The following is a 24,343-nucleotide window of genomic DNA, read 5'->3' on the forward strand; positions in this document are numbered from 1 at the left end:
ACCCTGGGCAAGTCCCTTAACTCCAGTGATGGCAAACCTATGGCATGGGTTCCAAAGATGGCACACAGAATGCTCTCTATGGGCCCTCAGCTGTACCCTCCCCCACAATTGGTTACTAGAAAGGCAGAGGAGCTCAGGTGGAGCTCTCTCCACTGTGCCTGATATTTTTTTCACATGCCCCATTTCTCTGCCTAGCAGCCCAATGAGAGCATACAGGGGGTAAGGTGGGTGGCTCACTGGCAGCAAAACTGGAGGGGAGGGGAGGGAAGGGGAGCACTCAGGTTACCCCCCCCCCCCGCTATGGACATTCCTTACTTCACCCACCCTTCTGCCCAACAACCCAGTGGGAGCTTTTTCTCTCTCCCCCATGTGGGGTAAATGGGGGAAGGATGCACTCAGTGAGGGGGAGGGGCACAGCACATGGTCTGGCAGGGGGTAGGGTGGGGATGGGACAAGGCAATCCATTTTTTTTTTAAAGGCAATCCATTTTTAAAAGGTTCGCCATCACTAGCCCAGCCCTTATCTCTCTTCTGCCCTATACAGAGTATTAATTCTAAGATGGCAAGTAAAGGTGTTAAAGGTGTTTTTATTTTTAATTATCATACAAAATACAAAGTAATTCAGAAGGGAAAGTAATGTTTCATACAACAGTATAAAAAGTATAAGGAACACACTAAATGTATGAATTGGTAGTTTGAATGAAGCTCAACCTAATGTAATCAGTGTTTTCAGTGCAGTCTAGTTTTTTCATTTGTTAGCTCAAGTTTTGTATAGATGTTATGACCTTCAATAACAGCATCAAACAGAAGGGCCAGCATAAAATATAAAAACAAGGAGTTTAGGTTCTGATTAGGAGACGTGACAGAAGACAGATGTAGAGCAAAAAGAAGGTAATCTTAAATAGAAAGGCTTAAATACTGGGTTGGGGGGGTGGGATTCAGGAAAGACTCTTACCAAAGGTGGTATTTGAGCCATCTTTTAAGAGGCCAAGAATGTCTAGAGGCAGAGGTGAGGAGAGAGAGCATTCTGGTCATGGGGGATATCCAGTGCAAAGGCACAGAGATAAATGATAGTGTCATGTGTCAGGAATAGCAAAAAGGCTTATGTTACTCAAATGGAGAGTGCTTGGAGGGAAATTAGGTTTCAGAAGTCTAGAAAAGTATGAAGAAGCCAGATTGTAAATACCCTTTAATGCCAAAGGATTTTACATTTATTGCTAGAAATAGTCAGGAACCATTGGAGTTTGAGTAGATACTATGACTTGAGACAGGGTACCAATTAAGAGTGTATTGTAATACTCCAGAAGGAAATTGATGAGAGTCTGATGTAGAATGGTAGCAGAGAGAGTGGAGAGAACAGTACATATGTGGAAGACGTTTTGTAGGTAGAAATGATAAGATCAGGCAATCCATTGAATGAATATGTATGATGAGTGAGGAATTGAGGGTGACTCTAAGGTTGTGAATCTGGGTAACTGGAAAGATTGTCATGCCATTGATAGTAATATGGATGTTTAGGAGAGGCGAGAATTTGAGAGAAAGATGATGAGTTCATCTCATTAATATAGTGACCAACCATAATTCTGAAGGACCAGAGATGAAACAGGTTACTTACTTCCCAAGAGATGATTAACTCAAGCTATATAATGCAACATATATTTTTGGACATTACGTGTGCTACAATTTGTTTTGACTCTGCTTATTATGGAGTTTTGCTTTTCTTTTTTCTTTTTCCATTTGGGAAGTGGCAGGAAGGAGGAAAAATGATTGTTAGTTGAAAAACAAAGTACAAAAGAGAAAAAAACCAAGATTTTAAAAAAATTTTGTACATGTTGAATTTTGGGTGGCTGTGAAATATTCAGTTCAAAAAGTCCCAAAACCATTTAGCAATGCTAACCTGTAGCTCAAGAGAGTCTAGTGCTGATTATATTGATCTGGGAATGATCTGCATAGAGATGATAATTTAATCAAATATAATATTATAGAGAGAAATAAGAGGACCCCAGGAAAGAGCCTTGTTGGTAGACACCCACAGTAAGGAAAATGTACTTTCTTTTCTTTGGTATAGCAAGAAATTAAATTGACTTGCCACAATGTATTATTCTCAGTTGTTTTTTCTCCCTAATCTTCAACCTCTTCTTATCTGCTAGTTCTTTCCCCACTGCTTAAAGATATTTATCTCCTCATCCCTAAAAACAAAAAACCAAAAAAAAAAAACCCTTCACTAGACCCTGCTTTTTGCTCAAACTTGCATTCTGTATATCTCTTCTCTATCCTACTGCTAGTAAAAGCTTCCTCTGCTTCCTTTTCTACTCATTTAGCCTCTTTCAGCCTGACTTCCAGTCTCATCACTTAACTGAAAGTACTCTTTCCAACATTATCAACAGTCTTTTAATTTTTTGAGTCTTGACAATCTTTTCTCAGTCCTTATGCTTCTTGACTTCTTTTGTTGCATTTGACTATTGCCCATCCTATCCTCCTGCATACTCTTTTCTGTATATTTTCTATTCTCTGGGTTTTCATGAATACTATTTATTCTCTTTTATGACTGTTCCTTTTCAGTGTCCTTTGCTATCTCATAATTCATCTCAAACCTCCAACTGTGGACTGTACCCTAGTGTTCTCTTCTGAGCCCTTGCCTCTCTCTATACTGTCTCAATGATTTCATTAGCTCCTTTAAATTCAGTTGTCATCTATACAGATGATTATGATTTACATATTTAGCAATAGCCCCAGTATAACTCTTGAGCTTCAATCACTTGTCACCAACTGCCTGTTGGTCATTTAAAATTGTTATATCTCAGAAATATCTAAAATTCCACATTTTAAAAACAGAATCTTTACCTTTTCCCCTTCCCTCTATAAATAGCCCTTCTTCCTTGTTTCTTTTGAGGGCTCCATCATTCTTCTAGTTCCAAATTTTGAACCTAGACCTTATTAACTTATATATATGGGATATGTATCCCATATATCCTGTCAATTACTATATCTTACTATTTTTACCTCTACATTTTTGTATCTTTTCTCTAAGTTACCATTTTAATTCAGGTTATCATAACCATTCACCTATACTATTGAATGATTGCATTGACTTCTGCTTCAGGTTTCTCCTCATATCCTTCACAAAGCTACAAGAGTGATTTTCCTTAAATGTAGATCTGGCCATGCCAACTCTTCTATCTCACCTCCAACTCCTACTCTCCAAATTCCACTCTTACTTATGTCTAGAATAAATATAAATTCCTCTTGTTTAATTTTTATCTCTCTCCACATCCTAGCCAAAATCTATCTTTTCAGATTTAATATACACTGCTCTCCTTTTTGCACTTTATAGTTCTACATAACTGGCCTTCTCATTAGTTCTTCACACATACACCATTCCATCTCCTCTCTTCCATGCACTGGCTCTTCCTCATGACTGGAATATAATCTCTTCTCATCTCTACCTCTTAGAATCTTTTGTTTTCTGCAAGATGCAGTGTAGTCATCACCTTCTCCATAATTCTTTTCTGTTCTTCCAATTGCTGAGTAAGAATTGGAATAATATTTCTACCAAGATATATATTTTATAAAGTGTATTGGAAGGGTAGACAATCATTCTTATATATAACCTGACTGTGTGGTCCCTAGCCTGCATGTCTCTTCCCCTTTTCCCCCTCACTTGCCTGCTCTGTTCCCAACTTCTTCCTTCTCAATTCTCTCTGATTCTCCCACTAAGAAGCTCAAAACCTTGACCTTTATTGATGCACAGCACATTGACCATCTCAAAACCTGGCACAACTGTGGTATGTCAGGAATGTTTGATGGACAGCTCAAGTTACTCAGGAGGGGAAGGATCTTCCTTAACACAAAACCCCCTGTGATCCTTTGGGAGACCCATCTCCCCAATGGATCATTTAAATATAACCATCTTATAACTCTAAATACCTCCTAGCTAAAAGTACATATAGTATTGCATTTTTCTAAGAGGGAGTTACAGTTGTTAGAGATGAGAGTAAAATACAAAAACTGATTGATAGATGCATTGACAAAATGCCAACTAGGGGACAGTCCCCTTTGGCATAAGAGTTTACATTCAGAATAAGTATGTTCAACCCTCTTCAATTCAGTTCATTATATCCCAAAGTTCATTCTGGATCTTTTGATGCAGTGTGTGGTTTCTTCAGGCATCTTTGCAGCACCTTCTCCAAAAGGATCTGTTTTCTTGATTTTGGGTGTTGGCAAGTTTCTTTTCCAGAAATTTCTCCAAAAAAATTTTAAACCTTGGCTTTTTAGGATAATTACACAATCCCCCCCATAGGAGGATGTTGAAAAACAACAGAATCACACTGGAATACATGACTGAGTTATGAGGTATATGAAACAATTGTCAAAAGAAAAACAAAAACAAACCACCCCCAAAAAATCCAAAATAAAACAGTAAAAAAAAAAACCGAAATTCTGTATAAAAATAAGGAATACAGAAATGATAAAAATAAAATAAAAAATCTTATATGTATAAAATCCTGAGTAAAAAATAAAACTGTAACAGGTTCTTGAATCATAGCAAGGACAAATTAAAGTAACTTATGTCCCATAAGCCTGTAGGACAACAGTGGCATTATAGCACTTTTTACCCATTTCCATTGTAACAGTTAAAATTTAGGGGAGATGGGGAGACTGAGGCAGGTAGAAATTAGTTTCTCTCTGCAAGAAGTATTATATTTTTTAGAGGTTTATTAAAGGTTAAAGATTAAAGAATATACAAGTAAGAAACATGTGCCTAGGCCAGAGGCCTAGACAAAATAACCTCACATCACGCAAGAGACATGCCTGCTCCAAAACGGAAGTCCAAAAAAAGCCAAGAGCCCCTCAAAAGCCTTTGAATAAGCTTAAATACCTTCTCGATCTCGGCCCAGGTGAGATTACAAGGCATTCTGGGGAAGTGGAGCAAAGGCTCATGGGGATTGTAGTCCTGTATTCAAGTCTATTTTTTTACAACCCTCATTTGATCATTTTTGGAAAAATTAATTTTTCCCCAAAAGGATCATAAAAACATAATAAACTTAAAAGATTACAATAATGTGAGGATAAGAGAAATAAGAATAAAACCAATAATTGCTGAACACATTGACAAAAAGCCGTTAGGGGGCAGTCCCCTTTGGCATAAAAGTATACATACAAATAAATGTTCAATCAACCACACCCAAAGTTCAATTTGATCTTGTGCAGCTTGTGGTCTGGAGGCTTCTTCATGGTGGCTTCTCCAACAGTTCACAGTTTCTGGATTCAGAGACATAGCATCTTCTTTACCTAAAATTCTTCTCAAAAAGGAATTTGAACTTTGCAATTTAAATAATAATATTTTTTTACATTCCCCCCGTTAAGAGGGTGATTAAAAAAACGGGATCACTTAGGGATGCATGGCTGAGGTATATGAATCAATTGGCAAGAGATATTAAAAAGACATCAGAAAAATCAAAAAGAAAAGAAAAATTTCTGGATGAAAATATAGACTATCAAAGTCTTATGTGTAAAAATTCCAAGTAGAAAAAATCAAAAAGGTTAAAGAAAATCTTAATGCTGGTGACATGTGCTTCAAATATAAAAAGGAGAGAAAAAAAATAAAACCTGAAAAAAGTATATTGCACATGCAAGAAAAATATAATAATAAAAGAGCTATATTCAAAAATATACCTTATAATCATTGACACTCTGTGTCAGCTAAGAAAATATAAAATGCAAGGCTTTCTCACCAAAAATAAGATCCATTTCCTCATAATATCTGGCCACGATCACTGTGAGTAGAAGGCAAATGAATTGAACAAGGTTAACAATTTTTTCATTTTTAAAAATACAGTAGTACAACTATGTAGTTACCAAAATCCCCAAAATTCTCAATAGCCCAATTAATTACAATAGCAAACAAACACACTTTCATATCTCACATAAGTTGCTGTATGACATTTTTAAAACCTATGAATTGATGGACATTGTCACATTTACACACATAGCAATCTTTCAACCTTGGTAATAAACATATATTTTTTTAAACAAAGTAAAACTCATCTAGCGTTAAGAACATAATCAAGAAATCTATATATCATTCTGGTGCAAGTAAAGTAGTGAGCTGAAGAGTATAAATAAAGGGGTGCTCCTTTTGGAGGCTTTTTAAGGGTACAAATGCCCTAAAATTAACTGCCCAACTTCCATTCACATGTGGGAAGGTTGGGGTTTATAAAATGTATTTCACTTAAGCTAATGGGCCTTACCTCGTGGTAGGGGCAGGCAAAAATAACCAGATTGTTAAAAAAAATTCCAAAAATCATATTTAAAAAACCCTTAAAATCAAATCATTTGAGGTATTTAGCACATTAAAATTCCAAAGGTTGTTAATACAATTATAACCAGTTCTGAATTCCATCTATCCTCAGCAAAATAGAAAAAAGCTGTTTTTTTCATATATGGGCTTATTCACAATAATATTTGTTGAACACAGTTATAGGGGAAAAACAACAGAATTTCAAAACTCAGTACATTCAAAATAAATTCAATCAACCTTCAGTTCAAGCAGAATAATATTGAATCCAGTAATATATGAACTTAAAATCACAAAGTTAAACCTTAAACAAAAAATGCAATAGAATACAGAGATTTTTATAAACCATTGGAGTCTGAAATGCCTTAGAATATAGCCTTTAGTCTCTTCAAAGTTCCTTGGGTTCTTATCCATTTAAATGTCTATTGTCTGAAGGCAGAGTAGTAAGAGCTAGGCAATGGGTTTCAAGGGACCTGTCCAGGGCCCCATAGCTGGGAAGTATCTGAGGCCAGATTTTAACCCAGAACCATGCTCTCAGTGCCCTGAGCCACCCATTTGCAAATTCAAAGTTGAATCTTTGGGCTGAATCTTTCTTCTGGCACGCAGGTGAAATCAATGAAATTACCAGAACAGTCAAAAGGTATCCTTTTAAACAGCCCATTGCTATTAAGTTTCTGTTTGAAAAATCTGTTTCTTCTCCTCTCCCTTTTCTCTCTCCCCTGATATGATCCCCCTGTGGCCAATACCCCCATCCACGTGGAGGCTTAGCCTAAAGGAAAATTACACATTCTCCTTTCCCTCTCGTCTCTCCCCTCCGCCCACGTGGCCAATACCATTACCAGCTGGTTGCAATGAGTCCTCAGCAATCTGCTCCAAGGATCTGGGTGATGAGCCAGCTGGGTTGGAGGCCAGATGGGTGAGAGACAGACCTCCGGGGTGGGTCGGGCGGGGAACTGGAGCACAGCTTGGGCACCAGGTGAGAGGCCAGGAGCAGAAGCAGGAGCCGGAGAGGGCCGCAGGCAGGAGCTGATCAAGACGGTTTTCTAAAGAGCATCTCGGAGAACCTTGGCTTTAAAAAAAATTCTCTAGGCTAAAAAAATTTTGAGAAGTTCTCATCCAATCTAGTGGTCTCCATCTGTAACAGTTAAAATTTAGGGGAGATGGGGAGACTGAGGCAGGTAGAAATTAGTTTCTCTCTGCAAGAAGTATTATATTTTTTAGAGGTTTATTAAAGGTTAAAGATTAAAGAATATACAAGTAAGAAACATGTGCCTAGGCCAGAGGCCTAGACAAAATAACCTCACATCACGCAAGAGACATGCCTGCTCCAAAACAGAAGTCCAAAAAAAGCCAAGAGCCCCTCAAAAGTCTTTGAATAAGCTTAAATACCTTCTCGATCTCGGCCCAGGTGAGATTACAAGGCATTCTGGGGAAGTGGAGCAAAGGCTCATGGGGATTGTAGTCCTGTATTCGAGTCTATTTTTTTACACCATCCAGGACTACAGAAAATTTCCAAACTATAATAGAGAAAGGACTAAGTTTCAGCAGCAAATTGGGAAAATCATTCCTTGGTCTGATTTTACCTTCACTGTCAGAGATAAGGGAAGCCAGAATGATAGCCAACCTGAGGTACTTGACTCAAAGTATTGTATCTGGAGTATGGTTCAAGGAAGTCCTGCATCTTAACATATGTCAAGTGCCGCAACCTCGATTTGCACACTAGGTTCAAGTCCTTTTGTATTGGCATAGAAGTTCAATAATCCTCCCTGGATTGGAATTGGTCCTTTTTGACCTCATGCTACTTGGCACTATATAGTGGTTCTTTTGTTCCCTTCTCTTGGAATCAGACATAATCATTAAACAAAGTCCTATAATATTTATCAATAAGTGGCAGGTTCCCATAGTTGAAAGTCTTGTGGGTATATATTACTAGGGCTAATAGATACAGTAAACTTATACTGTAAACTTTATCCTTCAAGTAAAAAAACATTAATACTGATTTCATATACTTCAAGTATCACCAAGGATAGAAAAAAAAAGAATGAAAAAAATCAAATATCCTATTACAATTATAAAAGAAAAGAAATAATTTAAAAATCCTAATTTCATAGTTCACATTCCATGTGACAATGTGTTAGCCAGGCAGAGGCACAACACAAAAGGTGCTCACTCAAAAATGAAATTTATATCACTCTTAACTTGGCCAGGATCCAAAGTATTAATGTACATAATTTTTTCACCAGTTAAAAACATTTTAACAACAGTAGTAGGACCATTAATACAGGTTCTAAAAAATACCAAAATCTCCAAAATTATAAGAGCCCATTTAAGGATAACTGCAAACAAACCCATTATCATGAGGATTCACATGACTTCCTGTATGATATTTTAAAAACCTTTGAAATCACAAATATTTGTCACAAGTTCTACTGATTTAGCCAATCTTTCAACTTCAGCAAAGATATTTTTAACAAAGTCTATTATTACCATGATTCCAAAATTTGGTGGGAGAGAAACCTAGAAAAATCTCTGTACTAGTGATAAAGAGTTACAAAATATTATAAATCCATTTCAAAGCTACTAGGTTTCACAGGAAAATCATTCCTACCTCCTGGATGAGATTATAACATATCACAGGTTAACTAAGCCACTTGGTATAAGGGGAAATTTTAGGGTTGTGACTTAATCTAAATTTAATTGGTCGCCAGGGAATATCTCAAATAAAATACCCAAGTCAGTTTGAAAATTTATGGTGGTTTAATTAATATAGAGGGAGGGAATTAAGGAGAAGAGAGAGGGAAGGGGTAATAGATTTCTCCCACCTGGCCTGTACCAGGAGGGAGTTCAAAGACCTCTGCCACAAGGTCTTTTCAGAAGATTGGAGGCTTTCCTAAGAGGATAGTGTTTTGGAAGATAAAGGAGAAAAGAATCAGCCTAAACTCCAAGAAAGCTTGGAGAAGACGCTTCCCCTGAACTAGGTTACTAAACTTCGCCAGTAGTGTATCAAGGACTCTCACCGCTAAACCCTGGACAATAGCTTCCACCATGCCAAGATGCCAAGACACTCAGCACGTTGCTGCCAGAGCCACCTCTCCATGAAAAGAGCCCGAGAGAGGAAGTGATGCAAAATATATAGACCATTTTTACATCACTTTCCTGAGTCTCACATGTACCAATGGTAGTTTAAGCTTGACTTAGGACAGCCCAGGGTCTGTCAGTTGTTTCTGATTTGTCATTTGATAGCACATGTCTGTCATAGGCCATCCTTCTCAATACTTAATCCTTAAGTAAAGGTGTATACATTCCTATTTTGTTAGACTAAGCAGGATGGAGTAAATCTAAAGTTCACATTGGGCACCACCCTCCCTCTTGATATGAGACTCTAAAAGTGTAACGAACTGTCTCCATTATGTCTCACCCATTTTCACGTGGATCCAAGGACTAAAAAGTGAAAATCACTGCAGATATGTCATCCATTACATTTACAATAAATGCAGAGATGGGAAATATAACAATACCATTGCACTCTACTTCAACTAAAAATAGACCCTTACCTCTTGTTACAAACAACTTAAGAGGCAGGCAAATAAATGATCAGTAAGAGGTAGGGATGCTCCCAGATATCTGAAAATCATGTCTGAATTCACTCATTAAAAGAAATTTAAATTGTTAGACAATTACATTCCCAAAACTTGTATACAGGTCAAAACCAGTTTGATGAAGTTCATCCATCATCATATATGTGACAATTAACAAAGGCAAAAAAGGAACAAAATGCTGTTTATGGACTTTATACAAAGATATTCTTCAGTACAGTTATAGTCATAGGGGAGGTACAAATTAAGGCAATGTAACAGAAAATTTCATTTTTGATAACTTATGAAATCGTTAACAGTAAATTACATACATCATGTATTTAGAATTGAGTTACAGAGACTTCTTTATTCTGGGGAGGGGAACAAACTGAAACAGTTAACATCAACAAGGCAATCTGGTCTCAAAAGACTTAAAATTCACCCTTTGAAGTTCCATTCCCTCCCAAGTATCATCAGTCATCATAATCCCTTTGTCCATACCTCTGGGGTCTCCCATACTGAGGGGAGTTTCCACACTGAATACAGGTGTTTGGATGTGAGTCTTGATTTTCCTCATTCGAATAACTATTCCTTCTATCAATATTACTATTACTGAAACTTCTATTCCTATTTTCCTGATTTCTCTTCTTACAATTCATAATTACATGACCAACTTTTCCACAAAAATAACGTTAGTGGTTGTTTTGTGGATTCTTGTCAGGAAACTATGATTTCTCCTTGCTTTACCTTTACAACTGTTTCAGCTAATTGTTTTATTTCCCTCCTCAATGTCTCTACTAAAGTAGCATTCTCCTTATCCTTCTCACCCTATTTAGAAGTCAATCCCTTTATTTCCTTCCTTAATGCTTCTACTAAATCAGTGTTCTCCTCCTTTTCCTTATGTCCCTCAAAAGCATAAACTGCCACTCTTTTAAAGTATTCAAGGCCCATAGTAGGCCAATTTGTACAGCTAGTCATAAAATAATTCCTAATTACCTTACAACTGTTTTTCACAAATTGTATTCTGATTTGTTTAAGGTCCCATTCCCTATCCAGATCAAGCTCAATATATCTTCCTTCCAGCTCAATCAGTCTATCCATAAACTGGGCAGAATTTTCACTATCTTCTTGCTTAAGATTTTCAAATTTCGTCCATTTATCAGGTGGGATGTATGGGGTGCTCAGGGAGGGGTAGTATCTCTGGTATGGAGGGCTTGTTGTGCCCTCCTAGGGCAGCTCTCCAGCCTCTGACCCCCACCTGACACCCAGCTTTCACTTGTGGCTCCCAGTAGCTGCTAGCATGCGGCAGTGGCCACACCCCGGGCAACAGCTTCGACAGGCCGGCCAAACCTTGTGAGGGTAGCTATCGGGTCATCATGGACCCCTGGTGAACCAGGGCTTTGCTCACCCAGCATGTGAAGACTGCTTCGGCCAAACAGATGGAAGAAACCAATAAGAAGGTTCAACAGCTGAGAGGGCGACGCAGCAAAGTACTGTGGAGTGCTTAGGGCGTGTTGGAGCACAAAGGACAACACGGCCATCCAATGCAGCTGAGGAAATCTCCAGGTGTAACAATTTTTCGTGCTACTGGACCCAGGCTCCCAATGCCGAGAGAGTGGGATTGTCTCTGTGCATCGACTTTTCCACTTAAATCTCCTTCACGCACAAGTGTTTTTGTGCACACTCATCTACATCACAGATGAAAGCGCACAAAGACAATCGTCATCCTCGGTTACTGAGAGATTACTACTATATACTAAACCATTTACCAGGTCTATCAGAACAGGCTCTCATAGCTTTTATCAATGCATTTCTAGCTTAGCATAGTTATAAGTAATCTTGCTCTGAATTTGGGTCCCATTTGGGATCTTTAGTTGGCTAATGAGCTGTTCCCTCTCCTTGGGCCTGATTAACAAGAGAAAGAATCTTGTTCCTTTCCCTTTCTGTTAGCAAGGCCTGGAGCAAATCTTCTACATCAAGCCATGTGGGATTATATGTGCAAAAAATGCTTTCAAATTTATTTATCACCACCACAGGATCAGCTTCATATGAAAGTGTTTTTTCTTTGAATCTCTCAATGCCCTGTGGAGAAAAAGGTGTATGATGTCAAATGTTTACCAAATCTCCACATCTATTATATGAAGGGACAACTCTTAGAGGGAAAAGACCTTCATTTGAATCATCTATGGCAACTGCTGCTTGGCCTATGTTCTGGAGTTCATTGGAGTGGGCTGCAGTGAGGCTGGTAGGGGAATGGAGTGGAGTGGTGAAATGGAGTTGGTCAGCAGGTGGTGAGACAGTGAAAAGATAGGGGGTGTGGCCGGGGGCATGGTGGAGAGGAACGGGGGAGAGTTTGGGGACAGGGTGATGAGGAAGTGGGGTGGGACCGGATACAGGATGGAGAGGAGTAGGAGGAATGAGGTCTAGTGGAGTCACAGTAAGGAGGGTATGGAAAAGGATTGAAGTAGGGATTATACAAGTGGGGACAGGGGAGATGGGTGGGCACTGGGTAGTTAAGGTAGAGAGGTAGATTGCATTCCAGACCTAGATCATTATATTTTCATGGTGTTTGGTCAAGGATAAACGCATTGATAAATTAATTCTTCAGGCTGCCCATCTAGCTACGTGTCCTAAATCTATACAATGAGACTTTTTTTCCCAAAGAAACGTGGTGGTCAGTTAATAGATATTTATTTTGTGCTCACAATGTGCCAGGCACTATGATAAACACTAGGAATACGAAGAAAGACAATCAACAGTTTCAGCTCTCAAGGAACTCACAGTCTAATGGGGGAGAGAACATCCAAACAACTATTTACAGATGCACTATATATAATTGGAAATGTCAGTAGAATAAACGTCAAGCTACTGGAGTTTAAGGGAGGATCAGGGAAAGTTTCCTTTAAAAGGTGGAATTGTAATTGGAACTTGAAGAAAAACAGGAAGCAGAGATGCAGAAAAGGAGCATTCCAGGCATGATGGACAGTCTGTAATGTTCTAGGTCACAGTGCAATTAGTACAATGACATCAGTGGATTCTCTTCAGAAAACCTCACCCTCAATAGATTTTAGAAACTTGGATTGTTCCAGAAAGAACCCCTAATTTGGAGTCAGAGGACTTGGATTAAAATCTTGGCTGCCAGTTATCATATATAATCTTAGTCAAGGTGCTGAACAGTTAATGGGCCTTAAGTTTCCTCATTTGCAAAATGAAGATCATATTTGTACCTAAAATAGAGGATTGTGAGGAAAGTGCTTTGTTAAACCTTAAAGCATTGTATATTGTTGAAACAAAATGACTCATCTGAGCTATTAAGAAAAGTGCTAATATTAGCAAGTAGTACAGAAGCAAAGGTTGAATTAGGGTGAATGAAAATGGGAAATCTCAGAGAAGAACTAAGGAATACTGAGCATTATTTGAATTACAGAAGAAAAAAACAACCTGGAAAATGTATTTGAAAATGCTTATAGGAATAGTTTATTGAAGTTCATCTTCAGCCCCTCTCTTGTTAACTCTGGCTAAATATTGATGTCGTATATTATGCATTTAGGAAGTAGTATTATTTATTTTCTCATTATCAATATAATATATTTTTAATATTTATTTTATTCCTTAAAATGTTATTTAATTAATTTAATTAATAATTTAGAATATTTTTTCATGATTCCATGATTTGTGTTCTTTCTCTCACCACCTCCCATCCACCTCCTATAACCAATGAGCAATTCCACTGGGTTTTATATGTGTCCTTGATCAAAACCTATTTAAATGTTGTTGACATTTGCACTAGGATGATCATTTGGTCTACATCCCCAATCATATCCCCCTCAACCCATGTAATCTAGCAGTTTTTTCTTCTTCTGTGTTTCTGCACCCACAGTTTTTCCTCTGAATGTGGATAATGCTTTTTCTTGTAAATCCCTCTGAGTTGTTCAGGATCACTGCATTGCCACTAATGGAGAAGTCCATTACATTCGATTGTACCACAGTGTATCAGTCTCTGTGTATAATGTTCTCCTGGTTCTGCTCCTTTCACTCTGCATCAATTCCTAGAGGTCATTCCAATTCACATGGAATTCCTCCAGTTCATTATTCCTTTTAGCACAATAGTATTCCATCACCAACAGATACCACAATTTGTTCAGCCATTCCACAATTGGAGAGCATCCCCTCATTTTCTAATTTTTTGCCACCACAAAGAGTGCAGCTATGAATATTTCTATACAAGTCTTTTACCTTTTTATCATCAGTGCGGTGGCTAGATCAAAGGACAGACAGTCTTTTAGCACCCTTTGGGCATAGTTCTAAATTTCACTCCAGAATGGTTGGATCAGTTCACTCCACCAGCAATAATTAATGTCCCAATTTTGCCATATTTCCTCCAACATTTATTACTTTCCTTTGCTGAAATGTTAGCGCATCTGCTAGGTATGAGGTGGTACTTAAGAGTTGTTTTGATTTGTTTTTCTCTGATTATAAGAGATTTAGAACATTTTTTCATGTGCTTATTGATAGTTTTGATTTCTTTATCTGAAAATTGCCTATTCATGTCCCTTGCCCATTTATCAATTAGGGAATGGCTTGATTTTTGTACAATTGATTTAGCTCCTTATAAATTTGAGTTACTAGACCTTTGTCATAGATTTTTGTCATAAAGATTTTTTCTCTATTTGTTGCTTCCCTTCTAATTTTTATCACATTGGTTTTGTTTGTACAAAAACTTAAATTATTTATTTTACATTTTATAATATTTCCTAACTCTTGCTTGGTTTTAAAATCTTTCCTTTCCCAAAGATCTGACAAGTATACTATTCCGTGTTCACCTAATTTACTTATGGTTTCCTTCTTTATATTAAAGTCATTTACCTATTCTGAATTTATCTTGGTGTAGAGTGTGAGATGTTGATCTAAATCTAATCTCTCCCATACTGTTTTCCAATTTTCCCAGCTTTTTTTGTCAAATAGTGGATTTTTGTCCCAAAAGCTGGGATCTTTGGGTTCATCCTACACTGTCTTGCTGAGATCATTTACTCTAAGTCAATTCCTCTGATCCTCCCTTCTGTCTCTTAAAAAGTACCATATTGTTTTGATGATGACTGCTTTATAGTACAGTTTAAGATTTGGTACTGCTAGGCCCACATCCTTCACATTTTTTTTTCATTATTTCCTTTGATATTCTTGATCTTTTGTTCTTCCAAATGACCTTTGTTGTAGTTTTTTCTAATTCAGTAAAAAGTTTCTTGGTAGTTTGATAAGTATGGCACTGAATAAGTGAATTAATTTGGGTAGGATTGTCACTTTTATTGTGGTAGCTCATCCTACCCATGAGCAATTAATGTTTTTCCAGTGGTTTAGATCTAGTTTTAATTGTGTGGAAAGTGTTTTGTAGTTGTGTTTATATAATTCTTGTGTTTGTACTAGCAGATAGATTCCCAAGTATTTTATATTATCTAGGTTGATTTTAGATGGATTTTCTCTTGCTACTTCATGCAGCTGGAATGTATTGGAAATATATAGAAATGCTGATGATTTATGTGTGGTTATTTTGTATCCTACAACTTTGCTAAAGTTGTTGATTATTTCCACTAGCTTTTTGTTTGATTGTCTAGAATTCTTTAAGTAGACCATCATATCATCTGCAAAGAGTGATAGCTTGGTCTCATTGCCTATTTTTATAACCATCAATTTCTTTTTCTTCTCTAATTGCTACTGCTAGTTTTTCTAGTACAATGTTAAATAATAGAGGAGATAATGGGCATCCTTTTTTCACTCCTGATCTTATTGGGAAGGCTTATAATTTATCCCCATGCTTTCTGATGGTTTTAAATATATACTGTTTATTATTTTGAGGAAAATTCCTTCTATTCCTATACTTTCTAGTGGTTTCAATACGAATGAGTGTTGTATTTTGCCAAAGGCTTTTTCTGTATCTATTGAGATAATCATGGTATTTCTGTTGGTTTGGTTGTTGATATGGTCAATTATGTGGATGGTTTTCCTAATATTGAACCATCCTTGCATTCCTTATATAAATCCCACCTGATCATAGTGAATAATCCTTGTGATCACTTTCTGGAGTCTTTGTGCTAGTATGCTATTTAAGATTTTTGCATCTCTGTTCATTAAGGATATTGGTCTGTAGTTTTCTTTCTCTGTTTTTGATCTTCCTGGCTTTGGAATCAGTACCATATTTGTGTCATAAAAGGAATTTGGTAGAACTCCTTTTTTGCTTATTATGTCAAATAGTTTCTATAATATTGGGATTAGTTATTCTTTGAATGTTTGATAGAATTCACTTGTTGAATCTATCTGGTCCTGGGAATTTTTTTAGAGTTCTTTGATGGCTTGTTCAATTTCTTTTTTCTTATATGGGCTTGTTTAAGTATTCTATTTCTTCTTCTGTTAATCTAGGAAATTTATGTTTTTTTAAACATCCATATCACCTAGATTGCCATATTTATGGCCTTTAATTGGACAAAATAATTTTTAATGATTGCTTAATTTCCTATTCATTAGAGGTGAGGTCTCCCTTTTCATCTTTGATGCTGTTAATTTTGTTTTCTTTTTTCCTTTTTTAATTAGATTAACCAGTATTATTTATTTTATTTGTTTTTCCAAAGTACCAGCTTCTAGTCTTATTTATTAATTCAATAGTTCTTTCACTTTCAATTTTCTTAATTTCTTCTTTAATTTTTAGGATTTCTAATTTCATTTTATCTGGGGGTTCTTAATTTATTCTCTTTCTAGTTTCTTAATTTGCATGCCCAATTCATTGACCTCTGCCCTCCCTAATTTGTTAATATGTGCACTCAAGCATATAAATTTCCCCGTGGCTGCATCCCACAGATTTTGATATGATGTCTCATCATTGTTTTTCTCTTCAATGAAATTGTTAATTGTTTCTATGATTTGTTCTTTAACTAAGATTTTGTAGAATCATTCATTTTTGTTTTGGCTCTCCATATATCCTTGCTAATTATTATTTTTATTGCATTATGAACCAAAAAGGTTTTATTTGTTATTTCTGCCTTTTTGCATTTGTTTGCCATTTTTTTATGTCCCAGTACACGGTCAGTCTTTGTGAATGTACTATGTGCTGCTGAATAGAAGGTGTATTCCTTTTTTCCCTATTCCTTTTTCTCCATATATCTTTTAATTAATTTTTCTAAGATTTCATTTACATCTCTTACCTCTTTCTTATTTATTTTTTGGTTTGATTTATCTATATCTGATAGAGGAAGGTTCAGGTCTCCCACTAATATAGTTTTACTATCTATTTCCTCCTTAAGCTCCAATATTTTCTCCTTTAAAAATTTGGTGCCTGCATGATTAGTACTGATATTTCCTCATTGTTTGTACTGCCCTTTATCAGATGTAATTACTTCCCACTTCTCTTTTAATCAGATCTATTTTTACTTTGGCTTTGTCAGATATCTTGATTGAGGCTCCTGTCTTCTTTTTCTCAGTTGATGCCCAATAGATTTTGCTCCAGCCTCTTACCTTTACCCTTTGTGTTTCCCCCTGCCTCATGTGTGTTTCTAGTAGATAACATTTGGTAGGATTTTGGTTTCTGATCCACTCTGGTATTTGCTTCAATTTTATGGGTGAGTTCATCTCACTCACATTCAGAGTTATGATTACCAGCTGTGTATTCCCCATCATTTTGATTTTCTCTCCTAGTCCTGCCCTTTCTTATTTCACTATTTCATTTTCCACCAGTGTTTTCCTTTAATCAGTTTTCCCATTCCCCACCCTTGTTTCACTTCCTTTTCCACATCCTCCCTTCTTATTCCCCTCTTATTTTCTTTAGGGTCTGTTACATTCCCTCCCCCTTCTCTTTCCTTCTTTTTTTATACTCACTGTCCTATTCCCCCCTTGGTTTTTCCCTCTCAACTTCCTTGTAGGGTAAGATAGAATTTGCTATCACAATGGATCTAGATACTTTCCCCTTTCATAATTGATTCCACTTAGAGTTAGGTATAAGTATTACCTATTAGCACTCTCTTCCTCTCATTCTCATGATAATATTTTCCCCCTCCACCTCCCATGCCCCCCTTTATGTGGTATAGATTATCCTATTTTTCTATTCCTTCAAGTTTTTCTTGGTGGCATTTTGTATCCCCCCTTTTATTTTTTTTTGAATAACATCTTAAATCACTTAGTACCCTAACCTCTGCTTGTCAATAATTCTTTTTAACTACTATAATTGTGAGTATAATTATTGACAGTTACAGATAACATTTTCCCATATAGAAATATTAACAGTTTGATCTTATTTGATCTTATAAAAAAGGGAAAAAATTTCCTCCTTTCTTTTTTACCTTATCAAATTTTCCATTTGTTTCTGGCCTTTTCTTTACCAATACTTGAAAATCTCCTATTTTGTTAAATGGCCAAACTTTCCCCTGGATGTATATAGTCAGTTTAGATGGGTAGGTGATCCTTGATTGTGGACCCAATTCTCTTGCCTTTCTGAATATCATATTCCAAGCCTAGTAGTCCTTTAGTGTGGAGACTGCCAGATACTGGGTAATCTTGATTGGTGCTCCTTGATATATGAATTTTCTCTTTCTGGCTTTTTGCAATATTTTCTCCTTAGCTTGGAAGCTCTTGAATTTGGAAATTGCATTCCTGGGCATTGTCTTTTGAGGGTTTACTTTATAGGGTGATCTATGGATCCTTTCAATGTCTATTTTCCCTCTTGTAGAAGAACATCAGGGCATTTTTCTTGGATAATTTCTTGTAGAGTGATGTCAATGTTTCTGTTTGTTTCTAGGTTTTCAGGTAGAATTTAATTCTTAAGTTGTCTCTTCTAGACCAATTTTCTAAGTCAATCATCTTCCCTGTGAGATATTTCATGTTTCCTTCTATTTTGTCATTCTTTTGTCTTTGTTTCATTACTTCTTTCTATCTTGTGAGACCATTAGCTCTACTTTCCCAGTTTTTGTCTTTAAAGACTGGTTTTCAGCTAGGATCTTTTGATTTTCCTTTTCAGTTTAGTCTATCCAGCTTTTTATGGCTTCCAGCTATTTAATTCTGGTCTCCAATTTGTTGATCATTTCATTTGATTTCTGGGCTTCTTTTTCCAAGTGGGAGTTGCTGTCTTTTAAACTGTTCTTTTCTCTTTTTTTTTCATCTTGGGGGGGTCAATGCTGTGTATTGGCTCCAAGGCAGAAGAGTGATAGGGGTTAGGCAATGGGGGTCAAGTGACTTGCCCAGGATCACACAGTTGGGAGTGTCTGATGCCAGATTTAAACCTAGGACCTCCCATCTCTTGGCCTGACACTCAATACACTGTGCCACCCAGCTGCCCCATAAATTGTTATTTTCTTTTTGAACTATTTCCCATTTTTCTTTCCAAGTTTCTTCTATCTTCCTAATTTGGTTCATCATCTCAAATCTGATCTCCTCGAGAGCTTATAACCAATTTCCATATTTTTTTGGAGGATTTGGATGTGTTTGCTTGTTTGTCATCTTCTGCTGTCTCCTCTGTAGTGTGGAGTTTTTCTGCAAAAAAATTATCTAGGTTCTAGGTTTTTTCTTTTTTCTTTCTTTTTTTTTTTGTAATTGTGAATTTTAGTTCTTGGGTGTTGGTGGCCATTTCTTTGTTCCTTCCTCATCAGAAGTCTGCGTGAGGAAGTTGGGTGATTTTTGTATTGAGATCCAAAGAGGTTTTTGCCCTGAGACTCTTTTTTGAGTCTCTGTGGCAGAGTCTTCTATGTATAGCCCTGCCCTTTCTCTCTGCCCAAGTTCTGTATTCCTCGGCCTTTTGGGATCCTAAGTCTTGCTGCTCTTGGGGGTAAGTCTATGGTGTCTTTAGCCAGCCACTGAGAACCTAGAGATTGCCCCACAGAAACATGAGTGAGGATGGTAGGCAAGTATTTGTATTGAGCTCCAGACAGATTTTTGCACTGAGACTATTTTTCGAGTTTCCACAGTGGTGTCTGCTGTGTGCAATCCTGCTCTGTTTCTGAGGTCAAGCTCCGCCTTCCTCAGCCTCCTGGCATCCCAAGTCTCGCTGCTCTTGGGGATAAGTCTGTTGTGGTCAGCCAACTGACTCTTCCCCCCAGAAAAACCTAGAGGTTGCCCCACACTTGTTCCAACTCTTGAGCCATAGGTGGAGTGAGGAAGGGGTGATGAGTTCAGGCTTTGATGGGAGTTATTTTTTCCCCCTTTAGAATTGAAATGCCCAAACTCTGCCTACTTTCAATGCTTCACCCTACAGTGGAGCCCCTTTCCTCATCTGATTTTGATTTTGTCCTATTGAGGCACTTCATATTGGTCAGTGTAAAGGAGAGGAAGAGCCTTGCTTCTACTCTGGGGCCATCTTAACCTGGAAGTCCCTCAAGATAATATTCTTAATGAGAAATTTTACTTTTATATCTTATTCTAACTAAGCCTGTTTTCATAAGTGTAGGAACTCTTCTTCTTTGGCATAACCTATAAAAACTTTACAATTATTTAAATTTTATTTCGTATCTTATTTCATCAATTCAGCAAATATTTGCATGTCCAAGACTATATATTTGTTAAAACTAACTTCTAGAATAATTTCTTTCCATTCTGTAAATCTCATTTAAAATAAAACCAGTGGAAAAACTCATAACTCTCCAAATAAATATCAATGTAATAATTGGAAAATGTCATCCATATATTCTGCTGTCTACTTTAGTTGCCATATATCATAATTTCAAGAGAATGAGCAATTTATGTGATAAATTCCCATTTAAAAAAAAAACCTTACTTTCTACATTAGAATCAGTATTGTGTATTGGTTCCAAAGGTAGACTTTGGGGTAGGCATTGAGGATTAAGTGACTTGTCCTAAGATCACACAGCTAGGAGGGGTCTGAGGCCAGATTTGAACCCAGGACCTTCTTTCTCTAGGTCAGGCTCTCAATCCACTGAGCCAACTAGCTGCTTCCAATAAATTTCAAATTTTAAGGCGATTAGGTTGTGTTATGCCATATATTCCATATTTCCATTTTCTATCTATCCTCTATTTAGCCTTGTGAAAGTTTTTTTTTCCTGGTAGAGTTTTTCTTGGTCATAAACTTGAACTGTGGATGTTATTGTACCTAAAGCATCTGGCTATGTCTGAACATTTATATATTCAGGAGAAGGTGCCAGGCTTTATTAATGTATTTGTTGTCCTAAAGAAATCATACACATGCACACACACAGATCTCATTTTACATATATATATATATATATATGTGTATAAGCATATACCTATATACATTGTACACATCTTTCTATATAGCATACTTCTCTATGGGTTTTTTTTTGGTGGAGGGGAGGCTCAGAACAATGTGATATATTTGTAAAGTAAGTTTAAGAATTTATATTCACTCATTTTGTAATATGCTTAATTAAACTATTTTTATTGTAATAACAAATTCATAGAAAAGAATTTTGGGTAAAATTTTAAAGTTAATATTGGTTCCTTTTTCTTCTAAAATTGTTAATATAGATCCATTTTTGAATCTTAAGATAATTTCTCAAGCATCATATATTTTAGGAAATTTGTATATATATTGTGTTCAGTTTAAGTTATAAACCTTAAAACCAACATTCCAGAAAACTACTCTTACTAATGTTAAGTAAATAGATCTTTAGGGAACAGAGGCTTCTTCCTATCAAAACTCCCTGTACCTGCAATGTGGGTACATGGAGGAAGAATTATAAGCCAAAAAATTAACTGATTAAAAAAAGGAATTCATAGAATTTGAGAGCAATGATGCCCCCCAAATTCTGGATTAAGAGTATAGAAAATGATACACTGAAATAATCTCAGTGTACATTTGTCTCACAATTTCCACCTTATTTGTACCTTTCCCTTGATAGAGTTAATGATGCTAGTTTCTTTACTTAGTTGTAAGCCGCAACAATTTTTAGCTGTTTTAAGCTCTAGTTGATTCTATAAGAGCATCTGGTTGACTGGGAGGGAAGAGGTTTAGAAAGCAACAAATATGCTTGACAAATTTACATGTGATTTGTGAGTTTCTGAATTGAACATTGATTATACAACAATATTACCTTGATTTCTCTTCCATTGCTGGAAGTAAAACTTGATTGCTATGTACAGTAATATTTCTTGTAAGTTTGTTTCCATTGTTAGTTAACCTTGAGATTTTTTTAGTTTCTATAGTAAAATTCTATTGATTATCATTAGTTCTTGATTATCGAAATTACTGTTATAGAATACCTTATCAATAAAAGAATCATTTGTATTACATTATCATACTACACACTTTTATATTTTGAAATTTTTATTTTTATGAAAATAACATCAGCAAAGAGAGTTTTTTCCTATTTTAGGCAAAGTGCATCTTTCCTGATGGTAAGTTAAGATAGTTTTATGCTCTAAACTTGAATTCTGTACTCCTTCCTGTACTCATGAATTCTGTACTCATGAAATTAAAAATGATGTCAGTATAAATGTATATTGGTACCTACAAATGCATATATGATTTCATCTCTGACAAATTATTTCATATTGGGGATACTGAGTTATTTATCATGAATCATTCTATAACATAAAGTTCTATATATTGATATTTAAATTAAAACATATATAATGGTTCTACAATCCATTAGCTATAAATTATTTATGTAATCGTTGAAAAGCTAATGTTAAATTTGAAATTTTTGCTTTTTTTCTATTAGAATTATGACATGCCATGATGCCCTGCCTCCAGAGCAATAATAAACACTGACATGCCTTGGATCAGTTAATTGATGACCTCTGTTCCTACTCACCACAAAGAGGATAAATAAGTTTATTACATTTGGAGTGAACGATTCAAGTGGCCTAGAATTTTCAAGATGACTGATCCAATGATGGACTTCTTTGACGATGCCAATCTTTTTGGTGAGACCTTAGAAGATTTGTCAGATGATGCCTTTGTACAACCAGGACCTGTTTCACTTGTTGATGAATTGAACTTGGGTGTAGAATTTGAACCTTTGCACATAGATTCATTGAACCATGTCCAGGATACTCAAACACCACAGAAGATGACTGATTTTGAGCAGTTAAATCAGTTCGAGCCACTGAAACTTCACCAAGTTAATCAATCATTCAATAGCCCAGTTGAAAATGTGTTATCACCACATTCTCAGTTTAGTTGTTCCCCAGTCCACCCCCCAAATCAGTCTAATGGCTTGTTTCCAGATGTTGCTGATGGCAGTCCAATGTGGGGTCATCAGACTAGTGTTTCAAGTCAAAATGGGTCTCCTTTTCACCAACAAGGACATTCGCAATCTATGCAGCAAAATAAAAGCTTTGTAGCACACCCTGACTTTGCCTTATTTCAGGTCAATGAACAACAGCAACAGTGCACATCACTACAGTCACAACAAAACAGAAATACTAATAACCCAGGGCAAGAAAATCTAAGCCAAGCCAAAAACTTTATGGAAGTTAATCTTTCTGGTCCACATAGAGTTCATGTTACCCACCCATCTCAGATTCCCAGTGCATCAACTTCACAACAGTCTCTCTCCATACAACAGTTTTCTCCACCATCAAATGCTTCAGTGCACTTCTGTGGCAATCACCAAGATGGGAATTTTAATGGACAGTCTCCAAATATGACTCCTTGTTCTGTCAATAATTCACAACAGTTTTCTTCACATTATTCCTTCTCCAGTAATCACATATCTCCAAACAGTCTTCTTCAGTCTTCTACAGTTCTTGCATCTAGTCATTCAGCTCATACTTTATCTGATTTTACTGGAAGCAATGCCTTTATATCTCAGACGGGGACCAAGCAGGAATCTACCCAGCATATTTTAAACTCAAATTCATCTTTGAATTCAAATAATTTTGAAATGTTGCGTTCAGCACATCCTCAGGGTAACTTCAACAGCTCAAAATTATCTCCTGTTCACATGAATTTCCCAGATCCTGTTGGTTCTGCTTCTCACATGGGACATTTCAATGATCATGTAGAAACAAATGGTTTTTCATCTCTAGAAGATAATTTACTTCAAGTAGAATCTCAAACTGAGGAATTCACAGGACTTGATCCAGATGATCTTCTTCAAGAGGGTCTCCTTCCCCAATTTGATGACTCAGCATTTGAGCAAGATAGTTCAAGTCATGTTTTAGAACATGACCTTGATCCACAACTTACTCCCCAACTTTTAACACAACCTCCAGATGTGGCTCGAACTCAGTGTCAAAGTCAGGGACACTCATGGCATTTGTCAGTTTCTAATCATCAACACTCGCATGACAAAGAACATTTATCTTTGCAACGCCAGGTATGTAATTTTCAGCTTTTTTTTTTAATTTTTGAGCAGTGTTTGTCTCTTGTTAAGTTATAATTTCTTTTTTCTCAGAAGCATTCAGTGTCATTAAGCATTTCTGATTTTTGTTTTTGTATTTTCTTGGTACTCAGTAAAATGAATGTGTGATTTTATTATCAATTTTATTGTTATAACTTTTCACTTGGAAATGATTCA

The 24,343-nt window shown here is 36.4% G+C and overlaps 1 protein-coding gene across 18 annotated transcripts in view; it reads left to right on the plus strand.

Moving 5' to 3' along the window:
- Window positions 1–24,343, plus strand: part of CHD9 (chromodomain helicase DNA binding protein 9) — a 301,099-nt gene that overhangs the window by 80,629 nt on the left and 196,127 nt on the right. For all 18 annotated transcript variants that reach the window (XM_056812307.1, XM_056812296.1, XM_056812293.1 and 15 more), the window contains one exon: window positions 22,541–24,142. In XM_056812307.1, the coding sequence (XP_056668285.1) occupies window positions 22,700–24,142 (1,443 nt within the window). In that variant the 5' untranslated portion in view covers window positions 22,541–22,699. The remainder of the gene's footprint in view (window positions 1–22,540; window positions 24,143–24,343) is intronic.

Source organism: Monodelphis domestica, chromosome 1 (genome assembly GCF_027887165.1).
Source record: "Monodelphis domestica isolate mMonDom1 chromosome 1, mMonDom1.pri, whole genome shotgun sequence".
NCBI lineage: Eukaryota > Metazoa > Chordata > Mammalia > Didelphimorphia > Didelphidae > Monodelphis > Monodelphis domestica.